Source organism: Gadus chalcogrammus, chromosome 22, assembly GCF_026213295.1.
Source record: "Gadus chalcogrammus isolate NIFS_2021 chromosome 22, NIFS_Gcha_1.0, whole genome shotgun sequence".
Classification (NCBI taxonomy): Eukaryota; Metazoa; Chordata; class Actinopteri; order Gadiformes; family Gadidae; genus Gadus; species Gadus chalcogrammus.
In genome coordinates, this window is record NC_079433.1 from 8,763,544 (window position 1) to 8,787,571 (window position 24,028).

The 24,028-nt window shown below is 42.1% G+C and overlaps 1 protein-coding gene across 1 annotated transcript in view; it reads right to left on the reverse strand.

Moving 5' to 3' along the window:
- Window positions 1-24,028, reverse strand: part of LOC130375397 (dolichyl-diphosphooligosaccharide--protein glycosyltransferase subunit STT3B) — a 78,975-nt gene that overhangs the window by 44,427 nt on the left and 10,520 nt on the right. The window contains exon 2 of the mRNA XM_056582295.1: window positions 350-458. Within this exon, the coding sequence (XP_056438270.1) occupies window positions 350-458 (109 nt within the window). The remainder of the gene's footprint in view (window positions 1-349; window positions 459-24,028) is intronic.

A 24,028-nucleotide genomic window follows, 5' to 3' on the forward strand; every position in this document is an offset into this window, starting at 1 on the left:
CTATTACTCTATTATTTACAAGGTACAATAACTGAGTCATGTATTGTTTGGTTTGCAGTGAGTACAGATCTGTGCAACGCAGACCCTGTACAGCCCGGTTCAATGAGGATTCATGTACCGTCTCACACCTAATGCACACATAAAATACATGATGTAGTGTTGCCCTTTCCGGCTCGCCTGAATTAGTCCCAGGTGGATAGAAAAGTGCTGTGCTGCGGTGGTGTAGGGCTAAAAATCCATATTGTGCATCCCTAGAAATGAAGATGTGTGTGCCTGTGTGGTGCATGAAATGTGTTGGTGAACAGGTGTATTGGGAATACAGAGCCATGACCTTGGAGGTCATACTTACTGTGCCCCCAACGATCCTGCCCAGCGGGTACCATGCTCTCTCATCAAACCAGTTGAGGAACTCGTAGAAGCCATTGGTTGCAAGATGGTGTGTTGATCTGTAGTTAAACCTGAAGAAGAAAAACAGATAGATGTTAAGTACAAGTGCAACATTAAGAGCAAAAATGCAACACGATGTCGAACACAGTCTAAAAGGTCCGCTTTTGAGTTTCGAATTACAGGGAAGGTTTACGGCACGCTCATACACTGGATCATTCTCAACAAAGTCAAGCATGCAAAAAAAAGTCCCATGCAAATAACTCTCTACCATGTCGGATTAAGATGTGAAGTGTTCCACTGTTTAGCACGAGTGCACCGGCCAACTGACGAATTGAGAGCGAGACGCATTCAGACACAGTACGTTCTGTTCTGTATGAGGCACGCACACCTATCGGAAGATAAGTCCACGCATGGTGAACCTGAGGCAGAGAGTGAGGCGACGAAGGACAATTACCTGTTGCAGCTGACACTAATGGAGAGAAATGGCGATGAAGGCCTGGAAGATAACCTCCTCTCAACCTGGCTAATCATCCCTCTCTTGTCCTCCCCCTCTCACACCTCGGCCAGCTCATTGCTTGGTATTCTATCATATGTGAAAATCCTTTTGCAAGCACGCCAAAGCAGGGTCAAGGGTCACGGTGTGAAGAGCGACCGGGGAGGCGGCCATGCTGCTTTACTTCCCTTGTGTGTAATCAACTCCACATATAAGATGGATTCACTGTTGTGGGTCTGGAAATACAAGGCAGTTGATATGCCATACAAGATGGGATGGTCATCTATAGGCCCTTCAAGAAAACAAATCTCATATAAATCAGGGATTATTTAATGTTTTGTTAACATGGCGTTTTGCCACTTAAAAAGTTTTGGTTTATGGGCACAGAAACCGGTTCTTAACTGTACCTTCATCACCACCACCAACCCCCCCCCACTCCCCACTGTGAAAAGCTGTTTTGGAGCCGAGCAACACACACACATACACAAACCCCAGATCTTTTGTCAGAAAAGGCAGTCATGATCACTGACAAGCAAATGACCTCGGAGTGAATGGAAGAGTTGGCCTATTTATGCCCGTGGCTCTTCGAACAATGACAGACCCAAGAAACCAGCAAGCACTCTCAGACCTGACAAACCTGCCATTCAGCTGTGCGAATGAACGCACTCAATGTAACCCACTTCCAACTACAGCACATCAGGCTCACTGTTGGTGTCTAAACTTCACCTGATCCAACGGCCAAGCAGCAGTAATGGAAGAAGAGGAACAACACAATGGGAACTTCGCCTACTTGCCGTGCCTCCACAACTCTTGCCATCAGCAAACAACCACTTATTCCAGTTACGATCCGAGAGGTTAAGGTAGGCCCTCCGCATATGGTAATTTAGCCCAGTCAAAGTCTGCCTTCAAAGTTTGTCAAAAACAGTGTGAGCCACATAAACCACCAACGTTCCCAATAGGCTGTACTGGAGTTGGAGGCTAGGTAAAACACATAGCAAGTTGTGACAAAAAGGTGGCCCTTTAACAACTGATAATGGGTGGTCCATTGGTGGTCAATTGTCAAATGCAGCGAGGCAAAAATAGGGCAGCACAACAGCGAGCACAGGGAGGAAATGGAAAGAAAAAACATTTTGCAATGATCTTCTTAAACGAGGACGGCAGAGAGTACTCTAATCCTATGTTTGTCACTTTGATAGGTGGGATAACGTAGCGCCCCCAAGGAACATTAGCAATTTAGTGCGGAGCTGCTGATATGTTCTCTGCCAGCAGAGCAGTTCAGAGCACCCCACCAATGCTCCATCGGTCGGCTGCCGGTCACCGTTGCGATAACATGCCCCACACACTGCTCAACAACACCGAGCCAATGGAAGTCAGGATACAGATACAAATATATGTAGATATATTTTCGTCTTTCAATCAAAAATATACTGTAATACACTAATTACATTAACTAATAAAAATGTAAAATAAATTTCGATTCAAGATGGGATTTATCCTGTTTCATATGCCTAGAGACCGAGGCATAGAGTGATTCAGTACGAAACAGATAAAATGATAGATTCTACTCGACTCAACATCACCTATGGGAAACCAACAGGCTTTGCAATTAATGTAGACCTAGATCCTGGAACGTTTTTTGCAGATTAGCAAAAGCCCTTCCAATAAAGACAAAGGATCTACCCCCAAGCCAGACAAAATTGGTCCCATTGTGGTTTGTGAGCCAGTAATACCTCAAACCTACACGTTGGGCCGCCTAGTCACATGCGTTGCCCCGATTTAACACCATGGCTGTGTCAGCTTTGTCACTGCGTGAATGAAGGCTGATTCATGGGATGAAACTGCTACTTTGATTGATTTGCTCCCCCCTCCCGTTCTTCACACTGATCGGATGGATTAAATGCAAGTCATGGTGCATTAATGGACCTGGAAAACCATTACCAAGCAGCTGCTTCAAAATCAAGCCCATCATGAAAAAGCAAATACTTACATGAGGCATCTGGCAAGGGTGTGTTAAAACATGCATGAGATCCCATGACATAAGTGTCACTTGTGAAATACAATATCTCAAGGACATAATGGCGTCCTACTCAAAATGTCATGGACATACAAGAGACCACTGAACAGTGATCAAATAGAACACAAAAATGACAGCTTTAGGCTAGACATCAGCATCTATAGGCTGTGCTCAAAATGACTATTATTAATGTATTGGAAAGGCTTTTGGACCAACAGAATCATCTGAAGCAGAAGCTTTCTCTGAACCACTCCAATAGCTTAATCAGTCAAGGGTGGCTGACCGAACATATCCCCAGAGGAAAACGTCGGATATGTTTTTAGAGGAGAAATGGTGTCCTAATAGACAGGATGAAGCATCTGAACAACATCTGGATCTAGTCCCTTTGATAGTTGTTTCAGTGGAGCAAAATCCATAACCTAATTAAAAAGTATACTACAGCCAATTAGGGGGGGGTGGGGGGGGGGGAAATAGCAGATGCCCTTTGACCTGATGAACAAGAACAACTGCCTAACAAGATTACCCCAGTGTCTCATCGCTACACAGTTAGGCTCGTTAACTGGGCTCTGGACAGCCTGTCGCCATTCAATTACCTCCAAGTGGTGTTATTGCAAAGAACTGTTGCAAAGGGTGATCATTGGGAGGGTGCAAACATTTCAAAACAAAGAATACAAGAAACCCGCTGTCTATTATACAAACTAAAAAGATTCAACAGACTAGGGCTGGGCGATTAATCAAATTTTGATCACGATTTCGATTTTAGCATCAAACGATCACAAAACTAATATAATTGAACATAATAATAATTGACCAGTGTATTTTTTTAAGGCGAAATTTAAGTTCTCAGTTACATAGTGTTTTTTGGGAGAGACATGCTGAATAAATACATCATGTTTTCAAACTCAAAAATAATAGTTGGAATAATTTTGATTTCAATATTGAACAAAATAATCGTGATTATGATTTTTTTTTCCATAATCAAGCAGCCCTACAAGAGACAAAAAAACTACTTTTGTTTGAAAACAAACACTTCCATGCGTCTGCAGGGAGTTATACACAACTGTTATCGAAAAGAAACAAATCAAATAGTAGACAGATAAATGCATCTGGCAGAGCAACATCAGGATGATGCAGAGGAATCCCGACACATCCAGGCTAAATTGAGGGGTTAACGACCCAACAAGGTTAATGTGTTCTGTAATGGCATTCAACGATAGCAATAACATGCAGATGCTAGAGCAAATTAGTCAAGTCTGGATTTAAATATGGCCTGTAATTATTTGCTCACTACCACAGACATTGGGTTATGCTCCATGGGGCTGATGCAGAGGGTTTCTGAACGAGTTAAGAGTTATAACATCTAAATACACGGAAGAGATCAGTAAGGCAATGAATATAAAGTGCAGCTAATGATACCGCCAAGCCATCCATTTCCGGCATTGGCCAACAGGCGATAAATAAATAATAACATTAATTTCAGTGTGTAAACAGTTGCTTGGGAGAGCGGAGAGCCTTGAAAATGATCGAGCACACGGCTCATCGATGGAGATAAAACAGCAACCGGCGAACGCCGCTCAACTGTAATGCCATGAGGAATAAGCCGTCAGATTAAAACTAAAGATCATTCATTTACATACATTAGGATCTAATTCCAAGTTGCGTTTTTCAGAACTTTTCAACGCAGCCAGCTGGCGTTGTTGGGGGAAGCACAGACAGATGGCGCCGGCTTGCTAGGTGGGCCGTGCTGCCACTCTGCCAGTCTGCCAATAAGCAAAGAGCCTTTGCAAGCGCCTATTCAAACACTTCAATGAAAAAAATGACATGTTCTGTAGAGCTATGCTTCGCTATGTAAAGAAATATTAGTATAATGGAAGAAATACAGGCCCAGTTATGTTGAGAAAAAAAAAGCACTCACAGTGCCATCACATCCCAGGTGAACAACCAACAGGAGCGCGATGGTGCATGACGGCATATCAACACAGGCTGGCGCTCGCCCCGGGGAGATGGGACGCCATAAATCGCCCCCATTTATTTGTTCAACGCAGGCACAAATTCTGACAGACTGAAGATAAAGAATTGCGCACACAATTTAGGTTCTGTAAAAGAAAAGTGACATTCGTCCCGTTTTAAAGTTGAGCGCTTTGTGATAAAAACTTGCTGTGCGTAGGCGTTCGCCGACATTGACAAAGAAGGCAGGAAAAATAAGAATGAGAAAAAAATCTGGAACAATACAAGATTGGTTTTGGTGTCAGCGCTGTGCTCCTTTTTTGTCCAGCACTAGGGTGTAAAGGCAAACAGCCAATGAGCTCTGGATTTTCCTGTCATCCATTAAATTGCGAAAAACTGCCAGTGCATTTGACACTCTAATACGTTTTTTACTTTATTTATACATTCATCAACATACCAAAATGTTACAAGAAGGGAAAATGACTGGAATGGGACTTACTTTCAACCAGCCCCTGCTCACTAGGTTTAGTAACACCCCCTGGGTGTTACAAAATCAGATAAAGTAAAATAAACATACAATTAAAAAACATTAATAAGAAAACCGGTCTCGTTTGACAAATGTTGATGACAGATACCGGCATAACAAAGGACAATAGATGTTAGTAGGGAAGCGATATGTCATTTTATTTTTTTGTGTGAGTGTGAGTGAGGGAATTGTTTAAATGAACCTTGCAAGATTTAGTGCTATTCCAGTTAAGCAGGATCAGACAGAAAGTCCTCACTGCATCAACCGCCATTGTTTTTTTGTTTTTGTTACGAAGGATAAAAAGATTGTCGTTAGGCAGTTAGGCTGTTAGCAAAGTCCTTGAAAGACTTGGGTCCAGAAGCTATTCAAGGTTGGACCAAACCTTAAACATATGGCCCAGGGAGAAATGTACCGAAGCTAGGACACTGACCACTGGATGCATTTTAACCAACCAATGTTATTGCCAACCTGTGCTAAGTCCTATCAAATTAATGCTAATACGTTTTTTTTACAGTAAAATTAAAGGACCTACTTTCTGAAGGTGGCTCACATAATCTCATATCCACATAGTGAAGCCAAATAAAACAAAAAAACAACTTGTCCCCTATAGCCAAAAGCCTTCAACATAAAGCCCAAATTGTAAACATGGATTTGTCCAAAGAGTGCCAACAATGCACTCTGATTAGTTTTTAACAATAGGCCAATTTGAGCTGCCGTTAACCAGTCATTGTTTCTTTGTTGGATTGCAATTACTGTGATGGTATTATTTATATCCAACAAAAGCCCGTCGCTGATTGTGCATGCAGGGAAGACAGCACCAGCAGCACCATCACAATTCGATGAGGGAAATAAAAAAAACATACCAAAAACACAGGAGACATTTAACTGTTTGCGGACCGGGAGAGAGTCCCTATGGAGGGCAGAACAGAGAGAGAAAAGAGCAACCTGCCGTACAGACAGTCGCACAGCACAACTTTAAACAAATCATGCACACTGCCCGGGGCGACCGGGAAAAAGCAGGTTATTAACCTCTCTTCACACCGCTGCTACAGCTGCCAGAGGCCCGGCATCGGGCTGTGGAACTCTATTTACATGTTTCTTTCCCCTTTCGCTTCAGTGTGGACGGTCATTTCACACTTGAGGGCGCGCAGTGTTTCTCACCAAACATAAGTGGAAGGAGATAATGCGTAGGGACAGAGTGGGTGTCGGGTCAAGTCTGGCCGCCCCCTTGTGAGGAGAAAGAAGACTATGGCCGACTTACCAAGGGCAACCGGTCCACGTTCCCCGTGAAGTGTTTGTACGGCCTTGTGGAAGGATAATTAATACATGAAACAAACATTAGACTTGGAAATGTATGAAAGATAAAGAATTGGAACAACCAAAAAAAATGTTTACACCGCTATATTGAGGTCAGCGTGCACTAGTCGCATCGTTGATTATTCAGATAGACTGACATCCATGCAGATATCCTACACTATATTTTAGTATTGCCTTTAGCAACATTTAAATAACACCATAGGAAAGTACGCAATCATTAGTTCACAGAAACGTGATTGGCAGAAATGGTTTAGACTGCCTCCGATGCAGGCAGGTGGATATGCGCACTATGAATGTATCTTTTTTTAATTATATTTAAATATAAATAATATATATAAAAAAAACAGCCCAGCCCTAGTGCGCGTCACTCCTTGATATAAACGTGTCACAAATTACATGTTGGTGTCCGAACGCAAGCTCTATCTATCGCTGGCTGCAGCCAGTGAAGGAATTTCTCAGATTATGCAAAGTGCCAACGCTGAGAGAGTGCAGAATACAAAAAGTACCCTTTGAGACAAATGGAGGCTTATCAAATGGAACCGATCACGGCTACAGAGACGCCTCTTCTCTTGAAGACTAGATTGCCGGTAGGGATTTTTCAGCTGATGGAGGCGCCGAGGAGAATGGCTAGGAGGGGAGGGATCGTAATTCTCTATTGAACCGCATTCAGAGGCAATGTTGCAGAGGCAGTCCAAGGCCTGAATTAATAAATAATCAGGGACTTTCACTTTCAGTAAGTGTTTTTTTTTTTTTTTTTTTTTTTTTCAAAAGGCACACATACTATCAGGGGTAGAGGCTGCCTGGAGCATGACTGCTATATAAAGGTGCTAAAAAGCTAGTCCAATTGAGTTATGAGAAGACGCAATAGAAAGGTTTATGGTGATTGCTTTGCATTAGTGTTTAACGTTCAATTATCAATTGTTATGATGAATAATTCCATGTTTAAACAAATTAACACTATGCATGAGTATCTACATAGTAGGAAGACATTTTCAATTTGATTTGCTATGTTTGGCTATTTGCCATGGGGTGTTTGGGATAATGTTATATTTAACAAGTTTTAATTATTGGAAAATAAAGTGCACTGCAGGGTAGGGCTTGCCAACCCCTATGAAGCCCAGCAAGGTTAATTCCTTGTTTAAAAATTCAACAATAAGTAAAAGTGACCCAAAGCAATACACCAAAGAAAATAGATTGATTAGAAATTTCAAGGTATTTTTATTCGACCATGTTTGCCATCCCATAGTCTTTAAAATGCATCCAGTGTTATAAGCTGCTTTGGTCACATGTGCTTACTTAAATTGAAGTTACAAAGGTACTTGGTCCGTCCCAGTGAATTCTATTAACAACGACATATGTGCTCCTGCGCCTTAGTGTGATGAGGAATAGAATGAATGCAAGACCAAGAAACACTTTGTTCCTCAAACCATCTAGGCTATCTGAATCAAGATCGAGTAATTAAATCGAGAACATATTATTCAAAAATATGCACTTTTGTTAAAGTCCAAGAAAGGGACGGGCATAATGAATAACAGATCCAAGATGGGTGTGACTTAATACAATATAGGTCAAGTTGATAAGCATTTGCAGACCAGCGAGGCTGTGGCCCACCTCATTCATCGAGGGAAAAAATAACACTGAGCTGCTGTGTGCATGTGTATGATTAGCAGCGCAGCGGAGCCCAAGCATTCAACAGACTGAACGAGCCTAGGTTGTTATTGATTAGTAATTACATGCTGTGGCAAGAAAGGAGACACCGAGAATCCTAATGTGTACTAGTTTAGCAGCACCAACACAATCTCTCTCTCTCTGGTAGCCTTAGCAGAATGCTGATGGGTAGGAGGTGACGGGGCAGAGTTTAATAACACCCCACACACCAAGTCCACAGACAAAAGCCAAAGAGTATGATCACTTGGAGAAAATCGGGTAAATACAAACATGAAGGAGGATGGAACCACTGGTAATTACTAACACAGGGACCTATGCAAAAAGGACCCAACTCATCTGACTTTTTTTTTGTTGCAATATCTTCAAATGCAGTGTAGCTTGGGGAAAAGGAGATGGGGTCTGTTCCGAAATATATCCCGAACAGCATTTAGGGATATAATTTGCTAAAACAAACCTAGGGAGACTAGAGGGAGAACTAGGTGGTCTTCCAAGGAAAGAAAGCGAGTCCATTTAGAAATCTGCCTCGGGTCTTTTACGGTGTTACAAGAACAGCTCTTAGAAGCTCTATGGCTGACTTTTTTTTTGATCCAATAAATTATTCACAAAAGGAACACACTGCAGGCATTAAATCCTCCAAAGATATAAGCCATCTCCCTAAGGAGTTGTAAGGAAACAAACATGTGGACGTAATGTTTTGGGAGTATTTAGTGATGGGGAAACGTGTTGGTGTCCTGCCAGAGGAAGAGCAAACAGCAGTTGTTGGCACATTAAATCCACAAATATGCAATTTTGATAGTTTTGACAAAAGAGGGATGCATACAAATAGATGTCCTCTAGTCCTAGTAACTCCATCCGTCTTGCTCCGAGGACAAATATTACATTAACCCAGTAGGCTTTTAACATTATTTTAATAGTATAGTCAGATTAGTTATTCTACACTATAATAAGGAGCAATACAAGACTAACTGCTAGCGGTTCATTTTGTTCACTTTATTTTTTATAAACGACCTAGGACAGTAAGCACACAAATAAGCTAATGCATGTGGTTCAAATCTAGTGTCCATGTGAACTATTTTCTTTAGTTCCTTTCAGGCAAAACAGACCATTTTACCTTGGGTGAGATTTAGTATAATTCCTTTAGTTACACTCCCATTGCCAGATACAGTGTTTTATAAATGAGTGGGAAAGGCAAGAAAAGGGACACAATTGTGCCGGGTGAACACATATTGTGAGGTCCTTTCCAATAGGCCTTATACACCCAGTGGCTGTCTTAGTTTGAAATGGAAGCTGGCTGTGGAAGGTGGGGAAGTAGTTCCACATGCAGTACATTGCCACTTGCTGGTAACAGCAGGATCAGTGGCTTTCATTGATAGATTATTGCCATGCCCGTTCAGTCCCGAGATTAGCCTACTCAGTCATTCTTGAGCTGTTTAATAATTTATGGTCCATATTTCTTTTAAGATTCATATAACCTCAACATAAATTGCATCAAGTTCTTTGAACAATTTCCTTTTATTTACACATGGGGCTTTTAAAAAGCCATTAGAAAACACCTTCACACTTAACCAGACCCTCAAAATAGTGCACAGGAATCGTGCAACGGCTCAAAGACAAGGCGCACGTGCTAAATTACTTTAGGTTAGAGGAGGGCAATGATTTATCGATTGCTGTAAAATATCTAATGAGGTTTTTAAAACGTGGTTAACAGACCGATTACCATCAGCACAAGGTGGCTACCTATCCCAAATTAGCAGTTAAAAAGAAAATCTATCGCAGTATTTTCCACATTTACGGCAAGAAACTTTTCCTTGCAAATAGGATCTTTGAAATGCTAAATAAATTATCATTAACAGCCCCTGCAGATTGAGATGGCTCCGATAAACAAAATACAACCAAAATACCTACTGGTCTGATGGTTCTTGCCCACTGCATGGTATACTGCCTGGTAAACATGGTAGCAGAAAGTTACCCCTGATTCTAAGGGATGCTAAATCAACACAGCATGAAACTTCTGTGATGACATTCAGAGTTGCATACACAGTTAAAGGGGAACTATGTAACTTTTTTGGCTTAATTTACATTAACATAACAGGTGAAGAGTCATTGTGATGGTTCTATAACACTTTATGGGTCGATTGGTCGCTGTTTCGACTCCCCCTGGCGCATCTTTGCGGAAAAAGGGAATATGCAAGTTTCTGCCGGCGACCCGCCGCTCACGCTCGCGGGAGTCTCTCGGGTCTTGCGAAGCACCGAATTGCTTTACAGCACTACAGACCCACAAACACGGAACCGGCTCGATACAACACAAGTAGCGAAGAGATTGTTACATTCATCATGGATCAGCCGACTAAAAAGAGACAGAGAAACCCAATGTCGGAGAGAGAAAAGGGAGACTGACCGACAGAGGCCAGACACGAGTAAACGTTGGGCGAGCTTCTCAGGAATAGCGTGAACTGAAAGAAAAAGACTGCAAATTGGATGCCGACTTACCATGGCCGTGTTGTTCTTGAAATTGTAAGTACCCTTGGGTGAACTTTGTCCTCTTTGTATTGTGGCTTCTTCATGTTGATAGTCTCTGTAAAAATGTGTTTGCTCTGCAGTTTTGTTGTGAGCCCTGTATTTTTCTAGCTTGCTTGCTTGCTGGGGTGTTAGCATACTCGCTACCAAAACACGTTTGTTTTCATGGTTGTTTTGCTGTTTGTCTGTCTCGTCCCCCAGATACAGGCTAAATCCCCGAATCCAGGTTCTTGTTTATTTAGATCACTAGACCGCTATTCGAATGCCACCAATTTTTCTAAGAGTGTATAGCCTATATCACGTGATATGTCCGGCTGGCCCTATAATGCAGTACCCTGCACGGAGCTGCTAGTTAGCACATATCCGTCGGTAACAGAACTGTTACGATACGTGAACCTCCATTATAGCTTTAGCCATGTTATACCTTTGGTGTAGTTCCCCGCTTGTAAACATGATTGTAAAAAGATTGCTTTGTATTTTTTCTTAGTTATAAGTGTTGGCAAACAGCATTGTTATGAGGCTTGAGGCTTGATGACCCAAGACGGCTCGGCCTGCCCGCCCCAGTACAGCCACCACCCACATCCGAACTTGTGCGGGTACAAGTGATTTCCTCGTACAAGTGTCACAAGGAAATCCAGAGAACCCTCAAGAAGATGTTACACAATAGCCGTAAGGCAAAAAACAAACCATGAAGAACTGTCTAACCAAAGTGTGTATTATTGAGCAAATGAAAGAAAGGTGGTGCAAACAATGATTTAATGAAATTGAAACATTTTAAAACCATATGCAATTATATTATTTACAACGTTTATTTGCAGGCATTTACACGCAAACGTAAAAGTGTCCCTAATCTTCCAGACACAGCATCTGCCTATGACAACTCTCCTGCGGCGACTAGCGACAGCAACCGTCTCGATCTCTGAATCCATTTCCCTGTAATTCCGTACACAAGGGACGTACTTGAGCAGATACATAAATGTAGGATTGCTGCGCAAATTGTTTCTGCTATCGTTATGTGTTGGCCAACACTCTTACACTGATCGTTCTGTTCAACAACCAAAGATAAAACAATTCTATCTAGGATCTAACATCTCCCTGTCAACTATAAAAAAAGGATGGGTTTATTGTAACACATACACCCTTTCAAAATGTATAACCTTGTCTACTCTCTATGAACATCTACCTCGGACATGACTCCACGCATTCGCCGGCTTCTTTGAAAAAAAATGCACATGGCTAGCGTAGAAGTGGATGGGGAAGGTCGTCAACGAGTTGTTACGACAGTGTTGTCAAATATCTCCTCCAAAGCTGTAGGGGGAGCTCAATGCGAGTGCAAACCAAGAAAACAGCGAAGAAGTGGCCAAAGTTGCAGTTCCCCTTTAACATAGAAAGATGATCTAATGCATAAAATGGTGACATCTTAAAATAATTAAATAAATCCCGATGTGAATTTGCAGCAATTTTCCAAAAAAGAATCCCGCCAGTGTAAAAGACTGATGGATTCAACCCTCAACTTCATACAGCCTACTGAGGGATGAGCTTATGCTCTGTCCCCCTGTCAATAAAATATCCTATATAGTGGATTACTTTCTTTTTTTTTTAATATATATATTAAAATCATAATGGAGTTTCACTTTTTAATTCAAGTGTAGCGAAAGGCAGTTCACGGATGAGGGGGATTATGATAAGTGGGTGTGTCTCGGTGTGCATATTGAGCATTCTTTAATCCGTTCATATTCTGGAGACATTCGGTTTTTTAAGGTTGTTTCCACTGTGTTCCATATCTAAAGTACGCTTTCAGTTTCTGAAGAAGTTGGGATCCAAAATAAGAAGTTGTGATACAACTGCAAAAACAAAAAGCACCAAAGAAAACAACGTATCAAAAACAACCAATTTTCCAGTACGGAAGTTCAAGGACACTGGATTGTGGCCTCGACTGCTATTGAGAATGCAATAAAATGATTTTTCTGTGGAGAAACATAAATGGGCTTTAACCTCCGCCATTACCTCTAACCTGTAGAGTGACTGGTCACTATGACAAAGGTACCCAATTGTTTTTGTTTAATCCATTCGCAGAACTGTCAAAAACCGTCCTTGGTGCATATGTTAGGTAAATGTTGGGCCCCCAACATTTTTTATTCCATTTTATTTTTATTTATGCATGATTGATTGCAGTGGCGCTAGTAATCCAGTAGTGGCACATGCCCACAGCTGGATGCATGCAAGTGAAACACTGAAGCATACATAACCAAGCACTAAGGGTGTGAATCTGGGTTGAATGGATGCTCAAATCAAAACTATTACAGATTCAAAAATCTATTCTCAAATGAGTATATTAGGGGTCCCTAATTCCGTACGGGCATCTGAAAGGCAGAGGGGCAATTTATGGTATGAAAGTAGTAGGGGTGACCTCGACTCTTCAATAGAAAGACCTCGTCTTGAATAGTTGAATCACCATGTCGGTACACGTGTTAACATAGGACCATTCCACTGGGACGATGGGGGGCTGCTTTATGAGTGGTACCACAGCATCGCTGGACTTCTACAAGGAAAGCCTCAATTATACAAGTTAGGTGGATATGTGTTGCACTCAATAAATGTCCTTATTGTTTGTAAGCACTTTGTGTAATGGCAGAGGCACTATCCAATTTAATGTTAATCTTTATTGTTAGTTATTTTCTAAGTAGAGAACTATCTAGACCGTCTTGAAGTATACACTATATCAGGATAAAAATCTCAAGTCTGGCAGAAACTCAAAACTGTTATACAGTAGCTATCATAGCACTCAGGCTGGTTTAAATTATGTTCTCAGTCAGTTCTCAGTGGTGTAGTGCATCTTCGCCGTTCTGCTGAATTGAATGGCACCACATTTGTTCCGTACGCCAAAACATAAACACATCACTCTCATGCATTTAAAAATGTGAACCTGTGAAACGCTTCGACCGTCTCTTAATCAAGGCAGGATTTGTCACGATCGGATGTAAAAATTTGCGGAATCAGTCACCACAGAGCCCAGACACTTTTTGAGTTCATAATTTATTATATTTATTACGTACATGATATAAGCCGATATTATAATACAACATTTTCTGTCAAATAAAATGCACATGATGTGATCACGTGCACATTCTCGTTATATAATGAAGCAAATTTGTTTGTAGACAGCTTTGGGAGACCCTGACAAGCTGATTATTTAAGCGCTTTAACTGCGGAAAATTCACAACAAATTAGGCATCATTGTGTCTCATACATAATATATGGAATGTGATTTGAAGATCAATCGATGGGTCTGGCCTGACGAATCAGATTAAACCCAATCCATTTTAAATCGAGGACACCACTAGAAAGACGAGTAAAGGCTGTCAACGATTATGTTGTTTTACACCTGAAACAATTACGACAAATGAAATGCAATAATGTAAACACACAAAGGCAAACTTAAGTTAATACAAAAGGAAACTATATACATTTACATATTTGGAAGTCGTAAAATGAAGTCGGAATCATGACTCCAGAAAACAAGCAATTCTTACTTCACTCCATTTTTTCCCCCGCCCCTAACAAGCTCAAACCATACCACTCATGATCGGCCTCAACATATTCTGCTTCTCCATTTAAGTTGCTCTGAAAGAAACAGCACCCTTGGGTGCTTTGGTTGGATCCAGAGAAGCACTGCACAACACAACACACACAGCTCTCCAACTAGCAACCACCTACTGGCTTGTGGTGTTAGGGGGGTAGGGCCCTTAGCATGCATGCATGCACCGTGGACTACACCGTCTTCTCCACCTGCTGGTTAACTTCAGGCAGCCCAAGACAGCCTGCTCTACAACTGTTAAGGGACTAATCTTCATAGGCTACAAGTTAGCAGAAGGACCCCATTGCAATCCTCTGTAGAAACTGCTTTTCTTGCAGTTTTTTTATCTTCCGCACCCACTGCCCCCTGTTGTGATACATCAGCCTGGGCGAACGAAAGCAGGCTACCCATAATCCTCGGCGGCTCGGGAAAATCACCAGTCTTTAGGCAAGCATCAACCTGCTGTGAGGGTATACGGTGCTCTTAGATAAAGATCCATCGCCGTTTTGAGACGATCACAGGAAGTGAGGGCATAAAACAGGACGTTGGAAAAACACAGCTGTGGACAATTAAGTAGTCTACCAAACAGCTTTTCCTGGCCAACGTCGTTGGGCCTAAAAAAAAAAAATGTGGTTCCTGTTGGTCGTCAGTTGAGGTCAGGGGTAGATAGGGAATTTATTTTATTTTTTTATGTTATTTTTTCCAGCGGCAGCGAATGATAGGTAGGTTGTTTTCATTTAAAAACGAGAAAATTCGCTCATCCTTGTACAGATGAAGAGGTGCTGTACACAAACGTAATTATAGTTTGCATAAAAAAAATATATATATATAAATAAATAATTTGGGTCGCACATAAATTGACAGAGTCGGTCGGAAACCGGAACCAAACAATTTTTTTCTTTTAGGCCTTAGCATGGTCTATGTGAGTGTAACGGCTTAGCTGGCCTTAAAGTCACTGAGGGGCTGCTGGCAGACACCAAAAAAAGCTTGTGAGATCTCGACGGCTCATTGGGTAAAATGTACACAGAATTTCATGAGGACACCAAGGATATTGAAAGAAGAAAAGCGCTTTGCAAATCCCACCAATCACTCGGACGGCAAGTTACATCATAGCAAAAGTTAGCTTTGCCTCCCTAAAGCTTCCGCATCCGTTTGGTGGAATCTCTCCTTTTCTGGCCAGTGCTCTCCTAGGGAGGGTCTGGGAATTTATAGTATACAGTCTTGTGTACCACCACAAGCTTCCTCATCATCCCCCCCGCCCGGCCCCCCACAGCTGCTGCATATTCTACAGCTTGGACACAATAAGCGAAGGCTCAGAGAGCCTTCGCTTATTCAGTCTCTCCCGCTCTCTTTCTCTTTGTGAGAGTAATGTTTGAGTCTTCCACAGGGGATACTCTAAGCAGGCATAAATCCCCAGTCCTTATGGTCTCCTCTTCCTCACCATAGAGCATTACAGCGTTGGCCTGGGACACAGTACGTCTGTTGGGTCCGAGCCAACCAGCTCACCCCTGTGCACAAGTGTGCGGCGGGCAAATAAAGCGATTAAGATGATGAGCCCTCTTCTGGCAACTAGGGCTGGGACGACGCAATCGATTACGTCGACGCGAAAAATGCGCGTCGATGGAAGGAAAAAAAAAAAGAAAAAAAAAAAAAAAGATGGGCAGCGCCGGAGCGTAGTAGCAACGCGAGCGGCTCCCCAGACTTTCATAAGTGCAAGGCGCCACGCACTCGTTCCTCTAAGTATGGGAATTATTCAATGTAAAAGGAAACGATTCCGTGATATGTCGTCTTTGCAAAATGGAGATGACTTTCCATTCTAGCACCACGGCAATTCACCAGCACCTGAAGAGGCGCCAACTGGTAGCAGCTGCAGATGACCGAGCACCGTAGAATTGCATTACTTTTGAACTTTTATTTTTGAATTTAAAGGCAATAAACATGTATTGAAATGTTAAGGAATTCATATTTTATGTAAATCAACATGTATAAATTGCTATTAGTCAATTAATGGGGAGATAATCGAAATCGAATCGGACTGAAAAAATGAATCGTTAGATTAATCGATGCATCGAAAAAATAATCGCTAGATGAATCGTTTAAAAAATAATCGTTTATCCCAGCCCTACTGGCAACGCAGTTGTTAATATGGTATCAAATTAAAGTTGTTTTCTAGGTTCACTAAAACAAATATGTAGAAATTAACAAATGCATGTACCGTATTTTCCGGACTATAAGTCGCGGTTTTTTTGTAGTTTGGCTTGCCCTGCGACTTATATTTCGAAGCGACTTATATGCCAAAATTGTGCGTACATAATCCTCGGCCGCAAGATGGCACCGTCATTCATTAGGCCTACAACTGAACGCTGCAAGCCTACTGCACCACCGAATAAATTATATTCTCGTCGTCATCGTCCTCAATGTCCTCCGGTTCAACCAAAGCTACCCCAGCCTTAGCTGGAATTTTGTGCAACATAGCTGTCACACATGTCACAGCGCATGACTTGGCCGGCGAAAACTGGAGCCCTCCGCTGGACTTGTGAAGGCATAAAGCGCAACTTCCACCTCCCGATCGTGCGCTCAGGTTTAGGACCGCGGCGCATACGCGTCCGGTGGAATCCCGGTGTCACTGAATTCGGTATACTCTCAGAACTACGAGGGACCGACACACCTATATTGCTATTGCAATTTTATTCAGACTCTCCAGACTAAACGTTCTTGTTTAAATGTTTAAAAATAAATGCGACTTATACACCGATGCGACGTATATATGTTTTTTTCCTCGTCATGGAGCATTTTTTGACTGATGCGACTTATACTCGGGAGCGACGTATAGTCCGGAAAATACGGTAATCAGAGGAGCAGTTCTGGGAAAGTTTCTGGGAAACAAAGACAATTAAACTGGTCCATAAATATAAAAAAAGGAGGAACAAGATTGTGAGAGCAGATAATTACAAAGTATGGCATCACTTTTTCTTTGATGTATGTTAATCCGAGAAGGGCTAGTAGCACATTGTTCTTTGAAATCGACTGTAGGCTTAGCCCAACTGTAATTTCTAGTTTTTAAATTGCATGCAAGTCTAACACACACCTCTGCACGGTAGAAATGGGTTAAACGCCTTTTCAAGAGCCAAGGAAATGCATAACTTTTCAAGAAATGTGCATATAAACAAATATAATATATATGTATGGATAAAGATATTGGCATCCAATTGACAACATCTACCATCGCTGATTGGAGATCCACTTGAAATGTGGCGAAAAGATGAGGCATCAGAAAACAAAATAACATCTACATACGGGCAGACCTTGCTAGTGAAATGTATTTGCACATTTTGTCAGACGGCATACTGGGTCGCTGAAGTCTGCACTACCTATTAATGTTCCGTGCAAACTGAGCCCCTAGCTCTTAAGGACTCCATTAAGTCAGTTCAACATTTTACTTGATTTGAGTAAACAGACGGGGCCAAAGACATTACCCAGTCGCTTAAACAGAAAGCCTGGTGGGGGATCGGCCCTGATTTGATACATTTAGTAAATTAAACACCTTTCAGTGAGCTATTTAGATGGAAAACCATCTAAAAAAAAATTCTTTCCTTCTACCGAAAACAACCTCAAAAAATACACATAGCTTTCCATACACCCCGTCAAAAAAAGAAAGTAGAAATAAACATTGGCATCACGAGAATTCAACAGCAATATCAAACCCGTAGTGTCTGTTCAGTCCACATTGTTGTGAATTTGGGTGAGATGAAGAAATTCTATGGAGATAACGCACCCGACCTCAGAAGCACGTGTTTGATGTAGCGACTCTTAATGATCCATGCAGCCTAATGAGTGAACCGTGTACAGAAATAAATAAATAAATCAAATAAACCACAGGAGAGACGCCGACTTTGTAAAGCACAGGAAACGCAGCGCAAGCCTAAAGAAGTGGATGCGGGCTGTGCATGCGTAATGAGGCCCTGGGATTGAGAGCGTTTCATTTTAGGGAGCTAAAATTGGTGCGATAATTTCCAGGAGCGAAAAAAATACAATGGGCCTTTTGTGAGCCCCCCAAATTAAATGTCGCCAAAGACAAGGCGAAGCTTCCACGGCTTGGCCCACCATGGGGGGGGTGGGGAGGAGAAAGAACAATGGACTTCAATGGCGAACACTGTGCACTGCCGCTAGTGACTGGCTTTTACCAATCATTGAATCGTCTTCGTCCTCAGTATATCGGAATGAGGCAACAGGGAATGCTTTATAGCGGAGCCACTTCCAACCCCTTGAAAGCTGAGTAAATGGCACGTTTAGTATTAATCTCTTCTTCTGAGCAGGCGAGACACCGCAGCTGGGCCCCACATTGAAAGGCCGACCAAAACTAAAATACCCCCCATTTCTAAGGCCGTGCCCTGCCCAGCGGTTTCTGTTATTCTGTAATTCTCACCATATCCTTCAAATGGTAATCAATCATTGGCACCCTCTCTCTCTGTAATGGTCTCTCTGGCTTTGAAAATAGCCATCCTGGACCCAAAGAAGGTTGTTCATCAACACAGCACGCGGGCACAAAAGCCAACAGCGACACAGTATCAGCTTATGAAACTCATAAATTCTCAAGACTTCGCGCTGTCAACGACGGCGCAGCCTCCATGTCCTTTTCAGACCCCCGGCAAAATGAACACATCTCATGCTTTTCCACCCGCATTCTATGCGGAGAAAAATAAAACTCACAAAACCCCTTATCCAGCTTTGAACTTTTGCAACGATAAAAATCAACAGCACAAGCTGTTGGAGATAAGGCGTAGTGCAGAGGGTGCGATGATAGCATCTTAGTGGAAAAGTGGGTCTTGGAGCAAAAGGAATAGATTAAAAAGAGGACTACAATGTGTTCAACTTGGATGAGCGATGATTATACACCAACCAGACACTCCCTGGTTGAATTTTTGAGAGTGGTTAAAGGGGGGCAAAAGCTCTATTCCTTGTCTTTCTTTATCGCCCATTATCTGGGAAGCAAATCCCTAAATCCCAGCCGGAAGGGGGAGCAACTCCTGCGCCCCATTACTGAGCCAGTCACAGACAGAGGCGTGTGGGAGTTGATTCGTAGCCCCAATTCGGCTGATGTCTGACGGGAATCATCAAACAGGTCCCAGCCTTGGCTCCGAGTGTTATGACGACATTATGCCAGACTTACACAGCAGCTCAGATACAGAGAAGAGGGGGGGGGGGGGGGGGGGGGGGGCACAGAGAGAGAGGGGCTACGAACGAGACTCTCAGCACAATTCACCTGAACGGGAGCAAACCGCAGCCAAGAACACCAGAGGGAAATTTCTGTCTACAATTTTATGTGCGGTGAGCGATGCTTTCGCTGATGGCAAGACACATGTCACAAGGAGTGCTGCCAGCCTCCCATAAAAATACCTACTTTGGTTTAATGTCAGAACGATTCTCATTATGTGAGGAAATGCATTTCAAACATTAGAACTACCGTTCAGAGAAACTATTCTTAAACCTTCTTGAAAAGGCTATGCTGAATTGCAGAGTAGAACCGTGTACAGTAATGCGCACTGGCAGGCTGTGTTAACTTTTAACAAGGGAGGGAACATGTACTCTTATTCAGAGGGAAATGATCCCATTAACAGTGCAGATGACCTAGATAAGCCCAATTAGTTCTGACAAAAATAAAGAAATCTACATAATTAAGCCAGTTTCTGCTCGATAGTTAACTACGACCTAGTTATATTACACTGCTGCTACGACCAAATAATAACACCTACCTACGCACAATACTTACACAGCTTACCCTAGTTGAACTGTTTATTTTGAATACCTGGGAATATAAAAGGGTAGATAATTTGGATGCAGACGGCATGCAGGTGTTTCCTTTTGGAGAAGTTAGTGACCAATTACAACGGCCTTGAAGAAAAAGTGGTGTTTACAGCCACTGCTGTGAGATATCGATTCATATGATGGTCAAGGCTTATCTGGAAGAATCAATGTTTGGTGCACAGAGAGTCCATCTGTACATACTAACAGCTAGTAAAGAGTTGATGTCAATTAGTTTTGAATGAGTCAAAACTACTATAAATATTTAAAGAGTTGCAAGCTTTAAAAAAAAAACACATTCCAGAAAGCCCTTTCTTTAACTTATTTCAGGTCAAGGTTACGTCAAGGTCGCAATAATGAAAAGTGGTGGGAGGAGACACTAATCTGCTTGAGTACTCGGAGTCATCCAAGTTTGTGTTAACACCGCTTAAGAAAAGCATGGGCAAATCCCTTGGACGCTTTCGTAGTAATAAGTTGGATTTAAGCAGTGGGCAATACATCACCCTTAACACTACACCGTAAACTATGAAGGATGAATAGATGACAAAGAACTATGACCATATATCGAACCGTGACACGTCAATGCATGAAACGTACTTGGTAAAATGCATGTATATAATGCTTAGACTGGTTTTGACTTGTGTGCAAATAAAAATATATAATTTAAATGCGTGTGTGCACACACGCACGCACGCACGCACGCACGCACGCACGCACGCACGCACGCACGCGCACGCAGATTACTGCCAAACAGAACGGGGGTGAAGGTTAGGGATGGGAATCGAGAACCGGTTCTTGTTCAGAACCGGTTCCGAGTCAACCGATTCCTTGGAATCGTTAGCAAGCCTGCTTAACGATTCCGCTTATCGGTTCCGGTCGCGGCAAATGCGTCGTGACGTCACACACACGCTGCTTTGATTTGGTTCAGAACGCAGCAAACATGTCACCGCCGAGGAAGAATCGCATTGTGCGTTCACACCAAACGCGACGGGGCGACAAGATCCCATACAAAGTGAACGTAGAGACGCGTATCAGGGCGAGTTTTTCGCGGGAGAAAACCGATGACAAGTTTTTGTCGTGATGACAGCCAATCAGCGTTCAACAGCGTGATAACCGAGTGACATGTGTAACTTAACAGCCAATCCGCGTTCAGCCGTCAAACTCAGTGCAGTGCAGTCCGGGTGAACCGCGGAATGGAGGAGAAAGTGATTGTTGCAGTTTGCGACTCCCGGAGCTCTATATATAATAGTATATAATATATTATATACTATATTATAATTGTATATATAATATCACGGCCAACAGCTCTGTCGCCTCCGGATGGCCGTAGCGTGGGGAGCTCTCATAGGGATTGGGCTTCTCGGGGTTTGTTTACCGGCATTGCTATGGTTTCCGGTCTTGTGTGTTCCAACGGTTTATTAGGTAGGCCCATCTAATAAATCTCTGTCTAATCAATGCTTCATTTTGTTTATGTCAGTTTAATTTTGTTACAAGTTGAATGCAAATGAGCACTGTTAGAATTCCAAAAGGCACAAGCTCTTACTTGGCTGTTTTTTTAGTTGTATGGCACATAATGATGGCATTTGGGCTTAAAAAGCGAAACATATATCTTTTCGTCTAGACCAATTGATTTGAAAATGTACAATTTCCTAATACTAGAAGCACTTCTGATCAGAAATTAAAGAGATGTAATGCAAACAAACACATTTATACTTATTTTCTCACCCAATGAGAATCGATAAGAGAATCGATAAGGAATCGGATCGATAAGCAGAATCGGAATCGTGAAATTCTTATCAATTCCCATCCCTAGTGAAGGTAGGTAAAAGTTAGAGGAGGCTAACATCACATGAAGATAAGCAGGAGAAATCCTGTGGATGGGAGACACAGGAATACCATGTCCTGAATATTAAAATACGTGCCAAAATAATTACACTTCAGAAAATACATTTATATTAACTAACTGTACTTCTGTCCACTCTGACTGGCTGTACAACTGTGTGACACGAACTAGCAAAGCTTGGCTGACTGAGGCTTTAGTGGGAGAGATTTTAGGAGGTGTGGGCTGGCAAGCATTTTTTATTTATAGAATATATCAGTAATGCAATGTGCTTTAACTGAGAAATGAATATCAGTGGACCAGTGTGAAATGAATACGGATCAGCAGCATCCACTACAGATATGTCTAGGTTATTTTAGGCTACGGGTCGGATGAATGTTACATATTGTGACTTTAAAGCAGAATAAATTCAGAAAAGAAGACGGGAAGCCTGCAAAGTAGTTGCAAAGACAGACTACCTCTTACAAACACAGAAGCTTATAGACCAATCAGTAAGTGTCCAATAGAAAAGTTGTCTTTCCCAGGGCAGGACATGGGGCCCTTGTAAATGAAATGATGGTGACGACCAGTGTTATTAGTTAATTGTAATCACATGGAGAGGGATATCTACATGTCCAAAATGGGTCATCTGCTCATAGTTGATAGCATATGTGTAAACACACTTCACAGGTGAATTGCACAACGACCCTCTTTGTATGGCTTCCAGGGACACTTTAAGTACACATTGAAACAAAGGAAGCATTTCCGTCAGAGAAGACTTCGTTCATTAAGTGACTGAAACATCTCCCTTGATCGTGCTAAAAAGAGTGCCGTCTTATTTGAAGCAAACGCGCTTTGAAGACCAAAGGCCGAGGTGAGAACTTTGGAAGTGAAGCTAACATGGTTAACCAGGCCTGTTCCTCGACAAACGCTTTGATTTAAGCACCCAACATGAAGGACAGCAGAGGGGAAGGCATGAATTGGTCGATTTTCAGGTTGAAAGAGACAAAAATAAATGCAGGTACTACAAGTACAACTACTACTTTTCAAATGATGAGGCGACAAAGTAATCAAGAAAGGCACTGTCTCCAGGATAATTGCAATAGTTAATCAAAATAATGGTTGTATTCCCATTGCCTCTTGGGATAAACAACATTAAATTAATGACATTTTGGTATCAGTATGGGTGCTAGTAACAAGATAACGTAGACGGCAGGAAAGAAAAACCCATTAAAGACCTTCCTTGACTGAAACAGACAAGTTTGATTTTACTCACATTTTGAATGAGTTTGATCTCCCAGGGGAGCCAAAATACTAACACAAAGCAGTAAATTTGTTTCATTTCTCCACTTTATTCATCAATTTGTGAAATCCAGATCGTAACATGCATCCCTCCGATGATGGTCAGGGAAGCACAGGCACCTGCTTTATACATGAGGGCCCTGGGCACCAAAAGACTAAAGCACTGTCATCATGATGGCGGTCTGATGAAGACTACTGGGTCCTCCGTCTTCTCTGTACAAGTGAAGGAGGATAAAACCAGCCCCAATTGTTATTCACTCCCGTTTCTTCAATGTCAGTCTCTCATGCCAGTCAGTTAATCTCAATCTTGTGTCCACAAGCACAACAAGGTTACCATCAAAAGTTATTTTCACGTTATGCGCACGGTTAAAGGAAAACTTTGGGATATTTCAACCTTGAGCCTATTTTCCAATCATTTTGGGTCTAACACCCTTACAAACACAGAAATGCAGAGACAAATCAGTGAGTGTCCAATAGAAAAGCTTTATCTTCACGGGTCAGGCCTTGGGCAGTAAATTAAATTATAGTGACCAGTGTAATCACTTAATTGCAACCGAATGCAGATAGTCCATTCCAGTGGTTTAGAAGTCAAAAATTGTCATCTCCTCCCAGCTGATGAAGCACCAATGAGATTGGCCCAGTGTCGAGGGAGAATGCAA